Source organism: Schistocerca serialis, chromosome 5 (genome assembly GCF_023864345.2).
Source record: "Schistocerca serialis cubense isolate TAMUIC-IGC-003099 chromosome 5, iqSchSeri2.2, whole genome shotgun sequence".
Classification (NCBI taxonomy): Eukaryota; Metazoa; Arthropoda; class Insecta; order Orthoptera; family Acrididae; genus Schistocerca; species Schistocerca serialis.
Genome location: NC_064642.1, coordinates 640,079,509 through 640,100,376, shown reverse-complemented (window position 1 = coordinate 640,100,376; position 20,868 = coordinate 640,079,509). Strand labels below are relative to the sequence as shown.

The following is a 20,868-nucleotide window of genomic DNA, read 5'->3' as shown; positions in this document are numbered from 1 at the left end:
TGTGTTGGTCTGCAAGTCTCTGTCTAGCACTCTGCTGGTCTGCTAGTCTCTATCTAGTACTGTGCTGGTCTGCTACTCTCTGTCTAGTACTGTGTTGGTCTGCTAGTCTCTGTCTAGTACTGTGCTGCTCTCCTAGTGTCTGTCTAGTACTGTGATGGTCTGCCAGTCTCTGTCTAGTAGTCAGGTAGTCTGCTATTCTTTCTCTAGTACTGAGCTGGTCTTCTTGTGTCTGTCAAGTACTGTGCTGGTCTGCTAGTCTCTGTTTAGTACTGTGCTGGTCTGCTAGTCTCTGTCTAGTACCTAGCTGGTCTGCTAGTCTGTATACAGTACTAAGTTTGTCTGCTAGTCTGTGTCTAGTATTGTTCTGGTCTGCTAGTCTCTGGACAGTACTGTGCAGGACTGCTACTCTCTGTCTAGTCCTGAACTGCTGTGCTAATCTCAAACTAGTACTGTACTGGTCTGCTAGCCTCTTTCTAGTACTCAGGTGGTGTGCTAGTCTGTGACTAGTACTGAGCTGGCGTGATAGTCTCTGTCTAGTATTGTGCTGGTCTGCTAGTCTCTATACAGTACTGTGCAGCTCTGCTACTCTCTGTCTAGTACTGAACTGCTGTGTAAGTCTCAAACTAGTACTGTACTGGTCTGCTAGCCTCTTTCTAGTACTGAGCTGGTGTGCTAGTCTCTGACTAGTACTGAGCTGGTGTGCTAGTTTCCATATAGTACTTAGTTGGTCTGCTAGTCTATGACGAGTACTGTGTTGGTCTGCAAATCTCTGTCTAGTACTGTGTTGGTCTGCTAGTCTCTGTCTAGTACTGTGCTGGTCTCCTAGTGTCTGTCTAGTACTGTGATGGTCTGCCAGTCTCTGTCTAGTATTCTGCTTGTGTACTAGCCTCTGTCTAATACTTTGCTGGCTTGCTAATCTCTGAGTAGTTTTGTGCTCGTCTACTTGTCTCTGTCTAGTACTGTGCTGCGTTTCTAGTCTCTGTCTCCTTCTGTGATGGTGTGCTAGCCGCTGTCTAGTACTGTGCTGGTCTGTTAGCCATTGTCTAGTACTGTGCTGGTCTGCTAGTCTGTGTCTAGTACTGAGCTGGTCTGCTAGTTTCTATACAGTACGAAGTTGGTCTGCTAGTCTCTGTCTTGTACTGTGTTGTACTGCAAGTCTCTGACTCGAACTGTGCTGGTCTGCTAGTCTCTGTCTAATACTGAGCTGGTCTGCTAAACTCTGTCTAGCACTGAGCTGGTATGCTGGTCTCTGTCTGGTACTGTGCTGGTCTGATAGTCTCTGCCTAGTACTGTGCTGGTCTGCTAGTCTCTGTCTAGTGATGTGCTGGTCTGCTAGTCCCTGTCTAGTTGTGAGCTGGTCTGCTATTCTGTCTCTAGTGCTGAGCTTCTCTGCTTGTGACGGTATAGTACTGTGCAGGTCTACTAGTTTCTGTTTAGTTCTGTGCTGGTCTGCTAGCCTCTGTCTAGTACTGTGCTGGTCTGCTAGTCTGTGTCTATTAATGTGTTGGTCTGCTAGTCTCTGTCTAGTACCATGCTGCTCTGCTAGCCTTTGTCTATTACTGTGTTGGTCTGCTAATCTCTGTTTACTACTGTGCTGGTCTGCTAGTCTCTGTCTAGTACTGTGCTGGACTGCTAGCATCTGCCTAGAGCTGTCCTGCTCTGCTAGGCTCTGTCTAGTACTGAGTTGGTCATCTAGTCTCTATATAGTACTAAGTTGGTCTTCTAGTCTCTGTCTAGCACTGTGTTGGTTTGCTAGGCTCTGTCTGGTACTTTGCTGGTCTGTTAGCCTCTGTCTAGTACTGATCTGTTATGCTAGTCTCTGTCTAGTACTGAGCTGGTCTGCTAGTCTCTGTCTGTTACTGAACTGGTCTGCTAGTCTTTGTCTATTACTGAGCTGATCTGCTAGTCTCTTTCTGGTACTGTGCTGGTCTGTTACTTTCTGTCTAGTGCTGAGCTAGTCTGCTAGCCTCTGTCTAGTACTGTGCTGGTCTGCTAGTCTCTGTCTAGTACTGCTCTGGTCCGCTAGTCTCTGTCTAATACTGAGCTGGTCTGATAGTCTCTGTCTAGTACTGTGCTGCTCTGCTAGTCTCTGTCTAGTACTGTTCTGGTCTGCTAGTCTCTCCTCTAGTACTGATCAGGTCTCATAGTATCTGTCTACTACTGAGCTGTTCTGCTAGTTTCTATATAGTACTAAGTTGGTCTGCAAGTCTCTGTCTAGTATTGTGCTGGTCTGCAAGTCTCTGTGTAGTACTGTGTTGGTCAGCAAGTATCTGTCTAGAACTGTGCTGGTCTGCTAGGCTCTGTGTAGTACTAAGTTGCTCTGCTAGTCTCGGTCTAGGACTGAGCTGGTCTGCTAGTCTCTGTCTAGTACTGTTCAACTCTGCTAGTCTCTGTCTCGTACTGTGTTGGTCTGCTTGTCTCTCTCTTGTACAGTTCTGGTCTGCTAGTCTCTGTCTTGTAGTGTGCCGTTCTTCTAGTCGCTGTTTAGGACTGTGCTGGTCTGCTAGTATCTGTTTAGCACTGGGCTGGTGTGCTAGCCTCTGTCTGGTACAGTGCTGGTCTTCTAGTCTCTGTGTGGAATTTTGCTGGTGTGCTAGATTGCGACTAGTACTGCGCTGTTGTGCTAGTGTGTGTCTGTGCTAGCGTGCTAATCCCTGTCTAGTACTGCGCTGGTCTGTTAGTCTCTGCCTAGTGCTATGCTAGTCTGCTAGCCTCTGTGTAGTACTGTGCTGGTCTGCTAGTCTCTGTCTAGTACTGATCGGGTCTGCTAGTCTATGTCTAGCACTGAGCTGGTCAGCTATTCCTATCTAGTACAGTGCTGGTTCGCCCGTCTGTGTCTAGTAATGTGCTGGTCTGCTTGTCTCTGTCTCGTACTGTCCTTTTTCTTCTAGTCTCTGTCTAATACTCTGCTGGTCTGCTAGTCTCTGTCTAGTAAAGCGCTGGTCTTCTTGTCTCTGTCTAGTACTGAGCTGCTGTGCCATTCTCTGTCTAGTACTGTTCTGGTCTGTTAGTCTCTGTCTAGTGCTGTGCTACTCTGCTAGTCTCTGTCTAGTAGTGTGCGTGTCTGCTAGTCTCTGTCTAGTACTATGGTTGGTTGGTTGGTTTTTGGGAAAGAGACCAAACAGCGAGGTCATCGGTCTCATCGGATTAGGGAAGGACAGGGAAGGAAGTCGGCCGTGCCCTTGCAGAGGACCTAGTACTATGCTTGTGTGCTAGTCTCTGTCTAGTACTGTGCTGGTCTTCTAGTCTCTGTCAAAAACTGTGCTGGTCTGCTAGTCTCTGTCTAGTAATGTGCTGGTCTTCTTGTCTCTGTCTAGTACTGAGCTGCTGTGCCAGTCTCTTTCTGGTACTGTGCTGGTCTGTTAGTCTCTGTCCAGTGCTGTGCTTGTCTGCTAGCCTCTCTCTAGTACTGTGCTGGTCTGCTTGTCTCTGTCTAGTACTGTGCTGGTCTTCTAGTCTCTGTCTAATACTGGGCTGGTCTGCTAGTCTCTGTCTAGTACTGTGCTGTTTTGTTGGCCGCTGTGTAGTACTTTGCTGGTCTTCTAGTCTCTGTCTAATACTGTAGTGATGCGGGTGGTACAAGAAGAGGTGGTGGAGGGGTCGCCACGCGGTGTCGTTATAACACCCTCTTGCGGCTGCTGTGACCGTGCTGTCCTCTGGATCCTTGAATCTGGGGGAAGTGTCACAGATAGGTCATCGGGTACACGACAGAGGCGAAGTTGATTGAGATGTCGGCGCTGCAAGCCATCTGGGCCTAAAATAAGATACATGCAAGAGCCAAGTCGACGAACGATCTCCCATCGCGCCCTACATCTGCTGCCGCCAAAAATCCTGTAAAAGTCTATATCATGGGGAGCAAAGCAATACTTGCGGCCTTCCTTCGGCGCCGGACGCTGAGGAGGGTGGAGTAATTCCGCCGGCGATGCTCCATCTCGTGGGTGCGATCGATATGAGGCGAGAATCATTTGCAATTCTTGATCCCTGGTGTGTGCTCAGCGAAGTTTGGTCATCTGCCGCTTGAAGGTTCTGGCAAAACGTTCCGCTTCACTGTTTGACTATGGATGGAACGGTGCACTAGTTAGGTGCTGTATACCATTGCGTTCATAGAATGTTTCAAATTCATGTGACATTAGATGATGGTCGACGTCCGACATTGTGACCTACCGTAAACCTTCGAGGCAAAAAATCGATGACAACACCTGAATTGTGCTACACGACGTTCTCGAGGTCATTGGCAAAGCAAAAGGAAACTTGCTATACGAGTCAACCACAATCATCCAACAGGTATTCCAGAAAGGTTCCTCAAAATCTGTGTGCACACGTCGCCATGGCGATAGCAATTTAGGCCAAGCAGAAAATTTTTATTGCCGAGCGGACTGATTTTCCGCACATACATGACACTGTGACGTCATCTGTTCTATTTAGGCGTACACACCCTGGCGAGTACAGTGTCGACACGCTAACTATTTTGTACGAACAATATGGTTGCACTATCGGTCGGAGGATGGCATTCACATACTTTACAGGGCTCCTTCCACGACCAGCAGCGGCGTACGTCGGCTCCAGACAATGCCACCCGAAAAACAGCAGGGAACCTCTATCTTGCTGCACTCGTTGGACAGTGTGTCTAATGCATTCAGCCTGACCGCGTTGCCTCCAAACACGCCTTAAACGATTGTCTGGTTGAATGCCAATGCGACACTCATCGGTGAAGAGAACGTGATTGCGAGGGAAGTTGCGCGCCATGGAGCCAATTGCGCAGTTTCAGTCGTAACACGACGTACTGTGGCTGCACGAAAAGCATTATTCAACATGGTGGTGTTTTTATCAGGGTTCCTCCGAGTCATAATCCGTAGGTAGTGGTCATCCACTGCAGTAGTAGCCCTTGGGCGGCCTGAGCGAGGCATGTTATCGACAGTTCCTGTCTCTCTGTATCTCCTCCATGTCCGATCAGCGTCACTTTGGTTCTGGGTACTTCCCTTGTTGAGAGTTCTTCCTGGCACAAAGTAACAATGCAGACAAGATCAAACCGCGGTATTGACCGTCTAGGCATGGTTGAACCACAGACAACACTAGCCGTGTACCTCCTTCCTGGTGGAAGACTGGAACTGATCGGCTGTCGGACCGCCTCCGTCTAATAGGCTCTGCTCTTGCATGGTTGTTTACATCTTTGGGCGGGTTTAGCGACATCTCTGAACAGTCAATGGGAGTGTGTCTGTGATACACTATCTACAGTCAACGTTTATCTTCAGGAGTTCTGGGAACCGGGGTGATGCAAAACTCTTTTTGACCAGAAACTGCTGTCATAGCGGCCTCTGCTAGGCCGGGTATAGCACTCTACTGTTTTGCTAGTGTCCATCTAGTGTTGTGCTGGTCTGCTAATCTCCATCAAAAACTGTCCGACCGTGGCTGTCTGGAGCAGCGCCTGTATTTTCTTGTAGAGGCTGCTCATGCCCTGGTGACGTCCTGGTCAGAGCGCTATTGGCTGACGCCGTCTCACAGCCTTCTCTGCGGTTGCGTTCTTCGTGCCATCGCCTTTTGTTAACCTGGAACGATTTACAATGTAGCAGAATTGCGTTGCGACTACTTATTGGTCACCAGCGCGTACGTTAAGTTTACTGGTAGTCGATTGTCTGCTACCACTCATAACTTTCGTCTTTTATTTAAGTACTCTCACAGAGTTTGTGTGTTCAGTCGACTGTTCATTCCATTTAACATGTCGTCGAGTTCTCCCTCTCTTTAGGTGGATAGCAATGTCATCAACGGATTTTGTCAGAGATATCATTCCACCCAAAACTTTATCCCACTGCTGAATCTTTCCTTCTTGTCCTTCTCTGACGGGTAGAAGAGGAAAACTGGTTCCTCGTCTTTCGTTTTTCATCCGAGTACTTTTCTCTTTTTGTCATTCATTTATATTGTTTCCTCTTGAATCCTGTACGTTTCGCACATTACCCTTCTTTCCCTATGTCCTGTACTAATTTTCATGAAACTTTAAAATGTCTAGTATCATTCTACTTTGGAATCTATCTTCAGGTCAACAAATTGTATTAAGGTGTCTTAAATTTTCTTACGTCTTTTCACGGGTGGAAGAAGTAAAAACAGAGCTGTTTCTTGTCTGTCCTCAATTTTCTTCTCCATTCCTATGTAAATTATTCTGATCAGTATCTTGGATTACTAAACGATTAAGCAGATTATGCGGTAGTTCACAGACTTATCGCCCTTTGCTACCTTCAGGATTTTGTGGATGATGATCTTCCTTATACGAAATGGCGCCTCTCCGCTCTCGTAGAGTGCACGAGTCGAAACGGAAAAGCTGCCATTACAATGGTTAGCACTTGAGATACTTAGTGTCTCTCGGTGCTGGCATTCCTATCCTTCCTACAGTGGTTGATATCTTCATGTGGCAATATAGGATGCACACTTTTCCATAAAACTCTGTATCTGGCACTCGACAGTTGTCTAAGCCAAGTGCCGCCCATAAACTTTATGTAAAATTTGTGGTTAGAGAGGGAGTTGACTTCTGAGCACACGTGGTGTCCTTATGCTGCAGATACTAAGCTACCAGCCCGTTCCTTGATACTCACTCACTATTCCTCTCTCAGACGTAAGCCAGGTCAGTATATACCCGGAAAGGCGTACCGTATTCCGTAACGCCGATTCTGCAAGCTACTGTCGTCACCATAACATATGTTTCAAGACTTTTATTGTCTTTTTGCTGAAAGTACTCCTCTTATTTTCTATTTGCTGAAAGTGCTAAAGCTTCGATGTTAACATTATAATATTACAAGCTTTATCCGAACTGGTTCTGAAGCATCAACGATACCGACCGATCGCCGTGTCATCCTCACTTACAAGGTCATTGGATTCATATATCGACGGTCTTGTAGAGGGGCTGGTGTCCCTTTTTGTGACGCACCTGCTACTTCTCAATCAAGTACCTCCTCAACTGGCCTCAAAAGGACTGAGTGTAGCCGCGCGGGATTAGCCGAGCGGTCTAGGGCGCTGCAGTCATGGACTGTGCGGCTGGTCCCGGCAGAGCTTCAAATCCTCCCTCGGGCAAGGGTGTATGTGTTTGTCCTTTGGTTAATTTAGGTTGAGTAGTGTGTAAGCTTAGGGTCTGATGACCTCAGTAGTTAAGTCCCATAAGATTTCACATACATTTGAACGTTTGATTGACTGAGTGTACGCCACTTGCCAATAGCGCTCAGCAGACCCGGTTGGTCACCGTCCCAAGTGCTAGCCAAGCCCGACAGCACGTAAGTTCGATGATCTGACGGGAATAGGTGATACCACAAGTGCAAGGATGTTGGCCTATAATATTATATGGTCATTTCAAATCGATCATCAACAAATTTCACTTGTTTGTCCCTAATATTCCATAGGCAATCCCAAATTGTAATAGAATAGTAGGTAATATTGGAGAGAGATGCAACAAATCACTAAAATGTAGACATCAAACATATTCACACGCCCGTCGGACTTCAACCCTCTCTCTTCCTTTTTTTCTCGTTTGAGTCAGTAGTCTTTTGAACGGTCTGATGTGGTTTGCCACGAATTACTGTCCTGTCCCAGCCTTTTCATCTCACAGTAGCACTTGAAATCTGCGTCCTCTGTTATTTGCAGGATGTATTCCAATATCTGTCTTTCCCTACAATTTTCACTCTCTACTGCTCCCTACAGTACCATGGAAAGTATTTCCTGATATCTTAACAAGAGTCCTAACATCCTGTCTCTTCTTCTTGTCAGTGTCTTTCCCTACAAATTTCACTCTCTATAGCTCCCTACAGTTACTGTGGAAAGTATTTCCTGATGTCTTAACAAGAGTCTTAACATCCTGTCTCTTCTTCTTGTCAGTGTCTTTCTTATATTCCTTTCCCCACCGATTCTACGGAAAGCCTCCTCATTCCTTATCTTATCAGTCCACTTACATTTCAGCGTTCTTATGTAGAAAAGCTTCGATTCTGTTCCAGTTTTCCCACTGTCCGCGTTTGACGACCATGCAATGCTGTGCTCAAAACGTATATTCTCAAAAATTTCTACATTTGATATCAACAAACTTCTCTTTGGCTTGGAATGCCCCTTTTGGCCAGAGATAGTCTGCTTTGATGTCCTCCTTGATCCGTCCTTCAGGAGCTATATTGCTGCATAGATAGAAGAATTCCTTGGCTTCATCCATATCTTGATCCCCAGTTCTAACGTTTAGTTTTCCACTGTTCGCCAGTTCAGTTGTACAGAAATGGTCATCTCTAAAAAGGGCAGTCACAGAAGCTGGAAAGAAAAATATAGGTACAAGGGTACCATGGGTAAAAGAAGAAACACTTCAGCTGATCGTTGAAGGAAAGATGCACAAAAATGTTCAGTGGAATTAAGGAGTACAGAAATACAAGCTGTTGAGGAATGAAATAAATAGGAAGTGTAGGGAAGCTAAGACGAAATGGATACACGAAAAATGTGAAGAAATGACTGACTCAGAATATAGAAAAGTCAAAAGAACCTTCGGTAAAACTAAACGCAAGGGTTGTAACATTAAGATTACAGTATGAATGCCACTGCTAAATGTATCGAACATGTTAGGCAGATGGGAGGAATAAACTGGCGGTATCTATGAGGGGGAAGACTTTTCTGATAACGTGATAGAAGAAGAAACTGGAGTCGATACAGAAGACGCAGAAATCCAGTATTGGAATCAGAAGACTTTAAGATAGAATAAGGCAGTAGGGATGGGTAACATTCCATCAGAATTTCTAACATGATTGGAGACTGTGGCAACAAAACGACTGTTCACGTTGGTGTGTTGAATGTATAAGACTGACATTCGGAAAAACATCGTTCGCACAATTCCGAAGACAGCAAGAGCTGACCAGTGCGAGAATTAAAGCATAGTCAGCATAACGGATCATGCATCCAAGTTCCTGATAACAATATTATACAGACGAATGGAAAAGAAAACTGAAGATATGTCAGTTATGATAATAAAGTTGATGACATTGCTATCGCCAGTGATAGTGAAGATGAATTTGAGGATCTGTTGAATAGAATGAACAGTCTAATGTGTTTCTTCTTTTACCCATGGTTAATTCGCAGTGCCCTTCTTTGTACCTATGTTTTTTTTCCAACTTCCGTTACTGCTCTTTTTACAGATGTCCATTTCTCTTCAACTCAACTGGCTTCTGAGCTATTCCTTACCGCAATATCTATAGCCTTAGAGAACTTCAAGCGTATCTCCTCATTATTTAGTACTTCTATATCCCACTCCTTTTTGTGTTGATTCTTCCTGACTAATCTTTTAAAGTTCAGCCTATTCTTCACCACTACTAAATTAATTGTAGCCTGAGCCTACATCTGCTCCACAGTACGCCTTACAATTCAGTATCTGATTTCGGAACCTATGTCAGACCATGATGTAATGTAATTGAAATCTTCCCGCATCTCCTGGCCTTTTCCAAGTATACCTCGTCCTCTTCCGGTGATTCTTGAACAGAGTGTTCGGTGTTACTAGCTGAAATTGGCACAACTCTATTAGTGTTTCTCTACTCTCATTCGCACTATCAACCCCATGTTCTCCTGTAATCCTTTCTTCTGCTCCTTCCCCTGCAGCTGCTTTTCACTCTCCCATGACCATTAGATTTTCCTCTACCTTTAAGTACTGAATTACAATTTTAGTATCCTCACATACTTTCTCTGTCTCTTCATCTCCAGCTTGCGATGTCGGCTTGTATACCAGGACTATCGATGTCTGAGTTGGTTTGCTGTCGATTCTGATAAGAACAAACCTGTCATCAAACTGTTTGCAATAATACACTCTCTGCTCTACCCTTCTATTCATAACGAACCTTACTCCCGTTGTAACATGATTTACTGCTATTGATATTACCGTATACTCATCTGACCAGAAATCATTGTCTTCTTTCCATTTCACTTCACTGACCTCCACTATATCTAGATTGTGCTTTAGCATTTCCCTTATCAGATTTTCTAGCTTCATTGCGAATTCAAGCTTCTCACATTCCACGTCCCAACTATCAGAAACTTAAACTTCCGTAATTTATTGAATCTTTTTCTCATCGTCACCTCCCCCTTGGCAGTCCCATCCTGAAAATTCGTATGGAGGCCTAGTCGTGAATCTTTCCCCGATGGAAAGATCATCATAGCACTCTTCAGTTACACGCCACATGTCCTGTGGATACAAATTATGTGTGTTTAATGTAGTGATTTCCATTCCCTTCTGGATCCTCATGTCGTTGCTCATTGATGATTCTTCCACCTTTAGGGCAGATTCCAATGCGAAGGGCAAGTGAGTGCCCTAAACCTATGTCCCCTTATCCGCCTTTCGGACAAGGCAGTTGGCAGAATGAGGATGACTTCTTATGCTGGTATTGTTGACCATTTGTGTACAAAATTTGATCAGTGGTGGGGATCGAACCTTGGACAGAGGACGTTTTGATTACTAGTCAAAGACGTTGCCCTTGGAACATAAGAGAGGATCACCAATGCTTGTTAAGTTTCTGATAACAATAAATTAAATGAGAAGAACTACAAAATTTACAGATCGCGTATCTGACACATTGATGACATACGACAACGCCTTGGAAGATACCCGCTAGTAGTGTAGCAGAGAGAGGACAAGATAGCCTTAAATCAACAGAAAGGTCATTCCGGGAACTCTCAGGCATGTTGCTTGTCATATTCACTGACATCAGCATCAGCACATCCTTATCCCCAAGGTCATTCAAGGACTCTTGATATCCTTCCTCGTATCATTGTCAAGGAGGGAAAGGCGTCTCCACCCTCCCACGTACTTCTGCAAGTTTTGCAAGCAGCGCCCCCTGCCCCAAGCGCACCTTCCCTGCTGTGCGTTCGTGGGATCGACAATCGACTGCAGTTCACATGCATTTCAGATTTCACTCACAACAACAACATCCAGCTATTAGCATGTCTGCGCCCTGTACCTCCACTCCAGCAACTTGCATGAACGAACACCTTGCTGCGCATTGTGCATCGCGCGCCCGAACGCCGGCCCGCCCGCGCACATACTGACCCGTGCACCTCAGGTCTCCACTCTGCAGCTACGTTTGCATTGCTGACTACCATAAATTTGTTTGAACACTGGCACACCAGTCCTGACATTGGAAACTTTGATTTGAAGCTATATGTCATTCGCCAAGGAATACTGGTATGATTAGATACCATATATCCCTACAAAAAGTTAAAAATCAACATTTGCTTATAAAATACAAAATAACAAATTGGGAATTCATATTTGACGAACATAGGTTTCCCCACAGCCCATATTTCACTACTCAGAAATTTCTTCCTCAAATTAAGACCTATATTAGATACTAGTAACCTTCTCTTGGCCAGTGATACCCTTTTTATCCTTGTTAGTTTTTTTTGCATCCTCCTTGCTCTGGCGATTATGGATTATTTTTCTGTCTAAGTACCAGAATTCCTTAACATCATCTACTTCGTGACCACCAAGTTTCTCACTATTCTCATTTCTGCTACTTCTCATTACTTCAGTTCAGCCCGTCTTAGTTTTCCACTTCTTAAATCGTCAGTATTGACAAGGCTCTCCGACATTGCAACAGAACACCAGCTTTGTAAGATGGGGAAATGCTGCCTGAGGTACAGGCAGGATTTACCCGTTACAAACAAAACTGGGTTACTATTACAGTATCGGGCAGCCTCGGCAATACTGACGTTTTAAGAATGGGAAAATCAAAATGGGCTGAGAGGTAGATGGGAGTCTGTGTTATGGAAATGCTTTGCACTGGGGTAGTCCGCATAGCTAAGTTAGCCGCAAAGCCTGGTTGGTGTAGCGATAAACCTAGAAACGTAATAAGCAACAGTCCTGGGCTCGGGTACCGGGATTGGCACAAATTTTAAGTCATTGCTTCGAATTATATCCTTACCGAAGGTAAAGTTGCGACTCATTATGTCTCTAGGAAAATTCAATTACATAAGATCAATAGATATGTATGAATCTGTGAATGTGGAGTTTAACATGTTGCAAAGGCAAAAAAAAAAAAAAAAAAAAAAAAAATCAATAAAATAAAGTATTTGCTGGTACTTCGTAATTACGCCCACATGGATGAAACATTGTACCCACTCGTCCTGGAAGCAAATTTTACCACATTCTGTTGAGATGACACTGCTTTGATCAGAATATCTGACTCAAGTATAGTATTTAACACATTGCTCGCTGTTAATTATCGCATTTTTCGTCTAACACTGACAGGACACTAAAGATGTAATCTCAGTTAAACATGAATAAAATTTGCACCCATCGCACTGAGGGGAACTTGACTTTGAGTCGGTGGAATTTGCTCACCAATAATGATCTTCGTTGGCTTTCCTTTTGGTGTACGCTTTCTGACAACGTTAACCAGAGTCCAGACAGGATGGTTGGCCAGAACGGACAGTTTTTAATCAAATTTTATCCACTGATGATAAGTTTCTATTACTAAAGAATTAGATGCCGATGATCTCTCTGTTCCTTGACAAAGACTAGTGCCTGATGGAGAATGTTTAGTCTGAATGCAACAAAAAAGTGGCGCTACAAGGAAGAGAAATTCCATAGTTTGTATTGAAAAAAACTAGTGGGCTGTGAGGATGGGCTCTCACCTGACTGCATTAGTCGTTAAAGGCTTTTTCTGTTTTCACAATTATATGATATTTCGTGTCGGGCCATCTCAGTTTACTGTCCAGATGAACACCCAGTAGTTTTGTCAGTGATTGATCAGTAAATCTAAACTGCGTAAAATTCCGCTATGCGTTCAGAGCATTGGGAATTTTTGCCTAATATAATCTACTGTATACTTTTAACGCACCAGCAGAATTCATCCATGCGCAACTAAGTTCTCAGCTACCAAGTTATGGACATATCGTCTGCATATTCTAAGAGTGGAACATAACTGCCGCGAGTAAAGCAGCTACATCGATAATCCGCAAGCCACTGTATGGTACCTGGTGAAGGGTACCTTCTACCACTATTAATCATTTTCTCTCCTATTCCACCTGAAATAGAGCGACGGTAATGACTATCTATATGCGTCCGTATGACACTTAATTTCTCTTATCTTCTTGATCATCATGCGAATATGTTGGCGGCAGCAGAATTGATCTGCAGTCAGCTTCAGATTCCGGTCCCCTAAATTTTCTCAACCGAGTTCCGCGGAAAGAATATCGCCTTCCCTCCACTGATACCAATTTCAGTTCCCAAAGCATCTCCGTAATACTTGCGCGTTATTCAAATCTACCGGTAACAAATCTAGCAGCCCGCCTCTAAATTGTTTCTATATATTCCCTTAATACTACATGGTTCGGATTCCAAACACTACAATAGTATTCCACAATGGGTTGCACTAGTATCCTATATGCGGTCTCCTATATAGATGAATCACACTTTCCTAAGATTCTCCCAGTAAACCGAAACCAACCATTAGCCTTTCCTACTACAATCCTTAAATGCTCATTCCATTTCATACTGCTTTGCAAAATTTCACCTACCGACGAGACAGTTTCAAGAGCACACTATTAATGTTTTCAAACATTACGGATCTGTTTTCCCTAATCAACTACATTAGGTTACATTTTTCTACATTTAGAACAAACTGTCATTCATCACATCAACTAGAAATTTTGTCTGAGTCATCTAGTGTCCTCCTACAGTCACTCAACAACGAAACCCTCCTGTACACCACGGCATCTTCAGCAAACAACTACAGAAAGCTGCTCACCCTTTGCACCGCATCATTTATGCATGCAGAAAATGACAGCGGTCCTATCACAATTCCCTGTGGCATTCCAGACGACACCATCATCTCTGATGAATACTCGCCCTGGTTATGTTTCAGAAGTCATGAAGCTGCTCACGTATCTAGGAAACTATATTGCATGCTCTTAACTTCTTTAACAGTCTGCAGAGGTGCATTTGTGTTTCGGAAATCGAGGAATGTGGAAACTACCTGTTGCCCTTCATTCATGGTTCTCCGAATATCATGTGAGAAAAGAGCACGTGGGTTTCGCACGAGCGATGCCCTTAAAAACCATTCTGATTCATGGTCAGGAGCTTGATCGTCTCAAGAAAATTCACTACATTCGAGCTGGGAATATTTTCGGGAATTCAGCAACAAACTTATGTTAAGGAGATTGGTATAAAATTTTGTGGGTCCGTTCTTTTGTCCTTATTACATATGGGATTAAGCTGGACTATTTTCCAATCGCTGGGGACTTTTCTCTTGGCGAAAGATACACAGTAAAAGGAAGCTAAGTAAGGGGCTATTGTTGTAGAGTACTCTTTATAAAACGGAACTGTGATTCCATTTGGACTCTGCGACTTACTCGTTTTCAGTCTCTTAAAGAGAATAAGTTTGGTTTCCGAACAGTTAGAGTTCCATCAGTTAGTCTTCTGAGTCTTGTCGTGAAACCAAAGGTTCCGTGTCAGAAGAGAATAAGGGACAAAAATTCCATAACAGGTGTTACTCCCTGCTGCGCGACTGAGAAGACAAACAGGAAAACTACGCAACTTTCAGTTGTTTCTCTACGCCAGGTCTGGTTGTTATTACGCCATCCGTACGGGAATCTGTGCGATCGTCAAACGATAGTATGCATGATAGTATGCATGTATGATCCTATTTCTTAAATGCGAAATTTAAATCCTCTCCTTTGCTTTTGCCATCACTTACTGCTGCACCAGACTGCTTAGCGGGTGAATGGATAGAAGCCTTAAACACGCTTAATCATTTTACGCAGGACCACTGTTTTCTCGTGTCCTCGACAAGATCTTTTGCTAAAGTACAAAGACGGCAGTTATATCCTTCAAGCACCGACTTTTCTGCAGCCGCAGCGCAGCCTCCGTATGCCTGAGGATAGTAAAAACAGATAACTGCAGACTGCATTGATCCAAATATTTTTACGAAAAACGTGACTTATATGTTCGTAAGAAAAACATCAATGGGGTTGTATGCATCCGATATATCTAAAACTAAGCCTCTAAAATAAGTAATGTAGCACCGGCTTTTTTCGATATACTTTGTACGAGTATTTACGTAGTCAGTGGTTCTTCACTCTTTCCGAAGTAATATTTGTTACGATACTGGAAGAAGAAATTGGGAGAATATACTGGAATCAAAAATACTCAAGATAGCAAGAGTAGTAAAATATAGTTTCTATTTGTATTTACAACAGCTTCTTTGTTGTCCAGAGCTAATCTACTTATTAGAAAAAATTATTCATGCTGTCCGTGAATTAACGTAAGTTAATATAGGTCATGTTTTCTGCAGTGCGGTTCACTGTTGTAGCAAATAGCATAGCTAGCCTTACGAAGTAAACGTCACAAGAAGATTGCGTCTAACGAAACCAACCGAGGACAGGTGTCTAAAAGTTTGCGTAACTTTGAATCTTCACCTTAAATAACTGCTTTCAGCTATAATCAGCTACATTAATAACTGCGCTCTTACGTGACGCAAATTGGATTCACTGCGTACATTTCCACCTATCATCAGTGGTTAACTGCCGTTTGTTGTAGTTCCGCAATATTAAACTTGTGACTTCCGATTATATGTCAATTTTAGCTCCTTACGTGACCTAAGTATGGCGTTCCTTTCCCCATACTGTATGTCCACTGACGCATTGTGTCTAGTATGGTTCCCTTATACGTAAGTTCACACAGTGAGGATTAAGAAATCTGCTGGGAGAGGACAAAGGTAACGCGTGAACATTAAGTTGCTATTGAAACTCCGATGCAATAGCATGTGATGGCAAGCACGGTGCGGTGTGGGTTATACACTTATTACGCCACTGCAGCTTAAATAGACGCTGACAAGATTAGTCGAGATGTCCCTCTGCAGTGAACAGCGCATTTTCGACTACGAACAGCAAAGTCCTGCGTCCATGATTCGGACCCAACTACTACTTAGATTTGGAATAAATCATCGAAACTGGCTGTCGAAGACTTCTGGTATAAGGCGTCACTGCCCCTAGAGATAGACGGCTCAGCAATGATCAGTGGAAGGAAGGAGTGGAAGCCAGTGCAACATTAAAGGCATACAATATCTCTCCATGGAAAAAGTACTGCACAAATGTCTCAATATCTCTACTGCAAAAGATTCTGGACGAATCCCCCTGTCGGAACTACGGGAGAGGTCAGCCCACAGCGAGGTGCCGATAAAAAAATTTATTGAGAAATCAACAGTAGAACATTACCCTATGAGTCGCAGTGTGTAGTGACGTACGTCTAGATGTGGCAGTGAAGCTAAAAAGTCAGGAAAAGGAATTGTATATAATGAATCCAGATGTAGTAGAAGACAGTGAAATGGTTGGGAAAGAAGATAACTATATCCGTTGAGAAGGTAAATCCAATAGTAGCAGAACGTGGTATGAATGGAGTGCGAATCATTACGAACAGGAAGATAAGATACGGATGTCACAAGTCAGACATGTCGAGGTACAGAAATTATACTAGGAATCTGATCAGGTATTTCCGTATTACGAGTAAATGAAAATCAAATAATCATATTCACCTGTAATACTGCAGAACGGTAACGAATTGCAGGCTAAGAGAGAATACGAGATCATCAGTAGAAACGATGTCCGCCCCTGGTAGCTGAGTGATGCCGGCACGGTAGCTCAGCGTGTTCGGTCAGAGGGTTAGCTGCCCTCTGTAATAAAAAAAAACTGAGTTAATCGATCAACAACGAAACTAAACGGATGTCTTACGACGTCCGCCCTGAGCAGATGCAACGAACAAAAGCGAACAAAACAAAAATGTGGTCAGCGCGACAGACTGTCAATCCTAAGGACCCGGGTTCGATTCCCGGCTGGGTCGGTGATTTTCTCCGCTCACGGACTGGGTGTTGTGTTGTCCTAATCATCATCATTTCATCCCCATCGACGCGCAAGTCGCCGAAGTGGCGTCAAATCGAAAGACTGGCACTAGGCGAGCGGTCTACCCGATGGGAGGCTCTCGTCACGCGCCATTATTATAGTAGAAACGATAGAGGAGGAATTTTTTTTTTTGGTCATCAGTCTACTGACTGGTTTGATGCGGCCCGCCACGAATTCCTTTCCTGTACTAACCTCTTCATTTCAGAGTAGCACTTGCAACCTACGTCCTCAATTATTTGCTTGACGTATTCGATCTCTGTCTTCCTCTACAGTTTTCGCCCTCTACAGCTCCCTCTAGTACCATGGAAGTCATTCCCTCATGTCTTAGCAGATGTCCTATCATCCTGTTCTTTCTCCTTATCAGTGTTATCCACATATTCCTTTCCTCTCCGATTCTGCGTAGAACCTCCTTATTCCTTACCTTATCAGTCCACCTAATTTTCAACATTCGTCCATAGCACCACATCTCAAATCCTTCGATTCTCTTCTGTTCCGGTTTTCCCACAGTCCATGTTTCACTACCATACAATGCTGTACTACAGACGTACATCCTCAGAAATTTCTTCTTCAAATTAAGGCCGGTATTTGATATTAGTAGACTTCTCTTGGCCAGAAATGCCTTTTTTGCCATAGCGAGTCTGCTTTTGATGTCCTCCTTGCTCCGTCCGTCATTGGTTATTTTACTGCGTAGATAGCAGAATTCGTTAAGTTCACTGACTCCGTGACCATTAATCCTGATGTTAAGTTTCGCTCTGTTCTCATTTCTACTACTTCTCATTACCTTCGTCTTTCTCCGATTTACTCTCAAACCATACTGTGTACTCATTAGACTGTTCATTCCGTTCAGCAGATCATTTAATTCTTCTTCACTTTCACTCAGGATAGCAATGCCATCAGCGAATCATATCATTGATATCCTTTCACCTTGTATTTTAATTCCACTCCTGAACCTTTCTTTTATTTCCATCATTGCTTCCTCGATGTACAGATTGAAGAGTAGGGGCGAAAGGCAACAGCCTTGTCTTACACCCTTCTTAATATGAGCACTTCGTTCTTGATCGTCCACTCTTATTGTTCCCTCTTGGTTGTTGTACATATTGTATATGACCCGTCTCTCCCTATAGCTTACCCCCACTTTTTTCAGAATCTCGAACAGCTTGCACCATTTTATATTGTCAAACGATTTTTGCAGGTCGACAAATCCTATGAAAGTGTCTTGATTTTTCTTTAGCCTTGCTTCCATTATTAGTCGTAACGTCAGAATTGCCTCTCTCGTCCCTTTACTTTTCCTAAAGCCAAACTGATCGTCAACTTGCGCATTCTCAATTTTCTTTTCCATTCTTCTGTATATTATTCTTGCAAGCAGCTTCGATGCATGAGCTGTTAAGCTGATTGTGCGATAATTCTCGCACTTGTCAGCTCTTGCCGTCTTCAGAATTGTGTGGATGATGCTTTTCCGAAAGTCAGATGGTATATCGCCAGACTTATATATTCTACACACCAACTTGAATAGTCGTTTTGTTGCCACTTCCCCCAGTGATTTTAGAAATTCTGATGGAATGTTATCTATTCCTTCTGCCTTATTTGACCGTAAGTCCTCCAAAACTCTTTTAATTTCCGATTCTAATACTGGATCCTCTATCTCTTCTAAATCGACTCCTGTTTCTTCTTCTATCACATCAGACAAATCTTCACCCTCATGGAGGCTTTCAATGTATTCTTTCCACCTATCTGCTCTCTCCTCTGCATTTAACAATGGAATTCCCGTTGCACTCTTAACGTTACCACCGTTGCTTTTAATGTCACCAAAGGTTGTTTTGACTTTCCTGTATGCTGAGTCTGTCCTTCCGACAATCATATCCTTTTCGATGTCTTCACATTTTTCCTGCAGCCATTTCGTCTTAGCTTCCCTGCACTTCCTATTTATTTCATTCCTCAGCGACTTGTATTTCTGTATTCTTGATTTTCCCGGAACATGTTTGTACTTCCTCCTTTCATCAATCAACTGAAGTATTTCTTCTGTTACCCATGGTTTCTTCGCAGCTACCTTCTTTGTACCCATGTTTTCCTTCCCAACTTCTGTAATGGCCGTTTTTAGAGATGTCCATTCCTCTTCAACTGTACTGCCTACTGCGCTATTCTTTATTGCTGTATCTGTAGCGTTAGAGAACTGCAAACGTATCTCGTCATTCCTTAGTACTTCCGTATCCCACTACTTTGCGTATTGATTCTTCCTGACTAATGTCTTGAACTTCAGCCTACTTTTCATCACTACTATATTGTGATCTGAGTCTATATCTGCTCCTGGGTACGTCTTAAAATCCAGTATCTGATTTCGGAATCTCTGTCTGACCATGATGTAATCTAACTGATATCTTCCCGTATCTCCCGACCTTTTCCAAGTATACCTCCTCCTCATGTGATTGTTGAACAGAGTATTCGCTATTACTAGCTGAAACTTGTTAAAGAACTCAATTAGTCTTTCTCCTCTTTCATTCCTTGTCCCGAGCCCATATTCTCCTGTAACCTTTCCCTCTACTCCTTCCCCTACAACTGCATTCCAGTCACCCATGACTATTAGATTTTCGTCCCCCTTTACATACTGCATTACCCTTTCAATATCCTCATACACTTTCTCTATCTGTTCATCTTCAGCTTGCGACGTCGGCATGTATACCTGAACTATCGTTGTCGGTGTTGGTCTGCTGTCGATTCTGATTAGAACAACCCGGTCACTGAACTGTTCACAGTAACACACCCTCTGCCCTACCTTCCTATTCATAACGAATCCTACACCTGTTATACCATTTTCTGCTGCTGTTGATATTACCCTGTACTCATCTGACAAGAAATCCCGTTGGCAGAATGAGGAAGTCTTCGGCCGCCAATGCTGATTATTTATCAAAATTTAGGCAGTGGTGGGGATCGAACCTGGTACCGAAGACGTGTTGACTACGAGTCAAAGACGCTACCCCTAGACCACAGGTACAACGCGTAGGAGTATTAGTAAAATATGGCAATATTTATGTAATTATTTCTTATTTAACCTATACATGGTAGGGCCTTAATATATGCCGGCACGGTAGCTCAGCGTGTTCGGTCAGAGGGTTAACTGCCCTCTGTAATAAAAAACTGAGTTAATCGATCAACAACGAACTTAAACGGATGTCTTACGACGTCCGCCCCGAGCAGATGCAACGAACAAACACGAACAAAATGAGATTTAAAAAAAATAATAATAATAATATACAGTCTTACTTATGACCAGGAATAACACGTATCAACGATACTACAACAGATTCACAGCAAAAATAATAATAATTAAAATAATTTAGTAATAAGAATTAACACTAATAATGATAGTAAAACGTATTAAGAAAGCTATAAATTAGTTTAGCAACTTTGAGACCACGTTAAGCGTTATCAGAAGGAGAAGGGGTAAAGTAAAAGACCTGAAATGATAGTGACAGTGACTTTTATGAAAGAACAGAACTTAAACAAAGAACTCAGACACAGACGAAGGAAAAGTTGTGGGGAGGGCGGACTGACGAGTGCGAGCTGCAGAGAGAAGCTATCGTCACAGAAGATGGACCGTTAACTGTCTCCCGAAGTTTGAAAGGAATTTCATTCCTCAGATATTTTGACGAGTGTTAAGATATTCCGATGACTAGCTACATTATAAGGAACAAAATGCAAGTTTAACCAGCCATTATTATGAGCTCTAGGATTTATTTTCTATTCGCAATTGATGGATAAACAGGTCTATTATTAGAAGACTCAATTTCTCAGATATTCTGACGAAGTCCATGGACCATTATCTGTCTTTGGAGTTAGAAAGGAGTGTAAGTTCCCTGATATTTTTAGGAAGATTCTCCAAAGTTGGGCTCCTCATACAGGAAATAATTTAGAGAACGTGGCAGGCATATGTAATGGTACAGAGATGATTTTACTTTGTTGAGAACGAGCATTTCTGGTGTGCTG

General features: G+C 43.2%; 1 protein-coding gene across 1 annotated transcript; it reads right to left on the bottom strand.

Annotated features, from left to right (window-relative positions):
- Nucleotides 1–1,099: 1,099 nt before the first annotated feature.
- On the bottom strand, nt 1,100–1,639 carry LOC126482152 (sperm acrosomal protein FSA-ACR.1-like). Its single transcript, XM_050106129.1, has one exon. It carries the CDS (start codon nt 1,637–1,639, stop codon nt 1,100–1,102), a length of 540 nt encoding a protein of 179 aa, XP_049962086.1.
- Nucleotides 1,640–20,868: the final 19,229 nt, after the last annotated feature.

What these genes read in the sequence shown, in the direction of transcription:
- LOC126482152 (XM_050106129.1), bottom strand. Translation starts at nt 1,639, where the DNA reads ATGCTAGCAGTCCAGCACAGTACTAGACAGAGACTAGCAGACCAGCAC.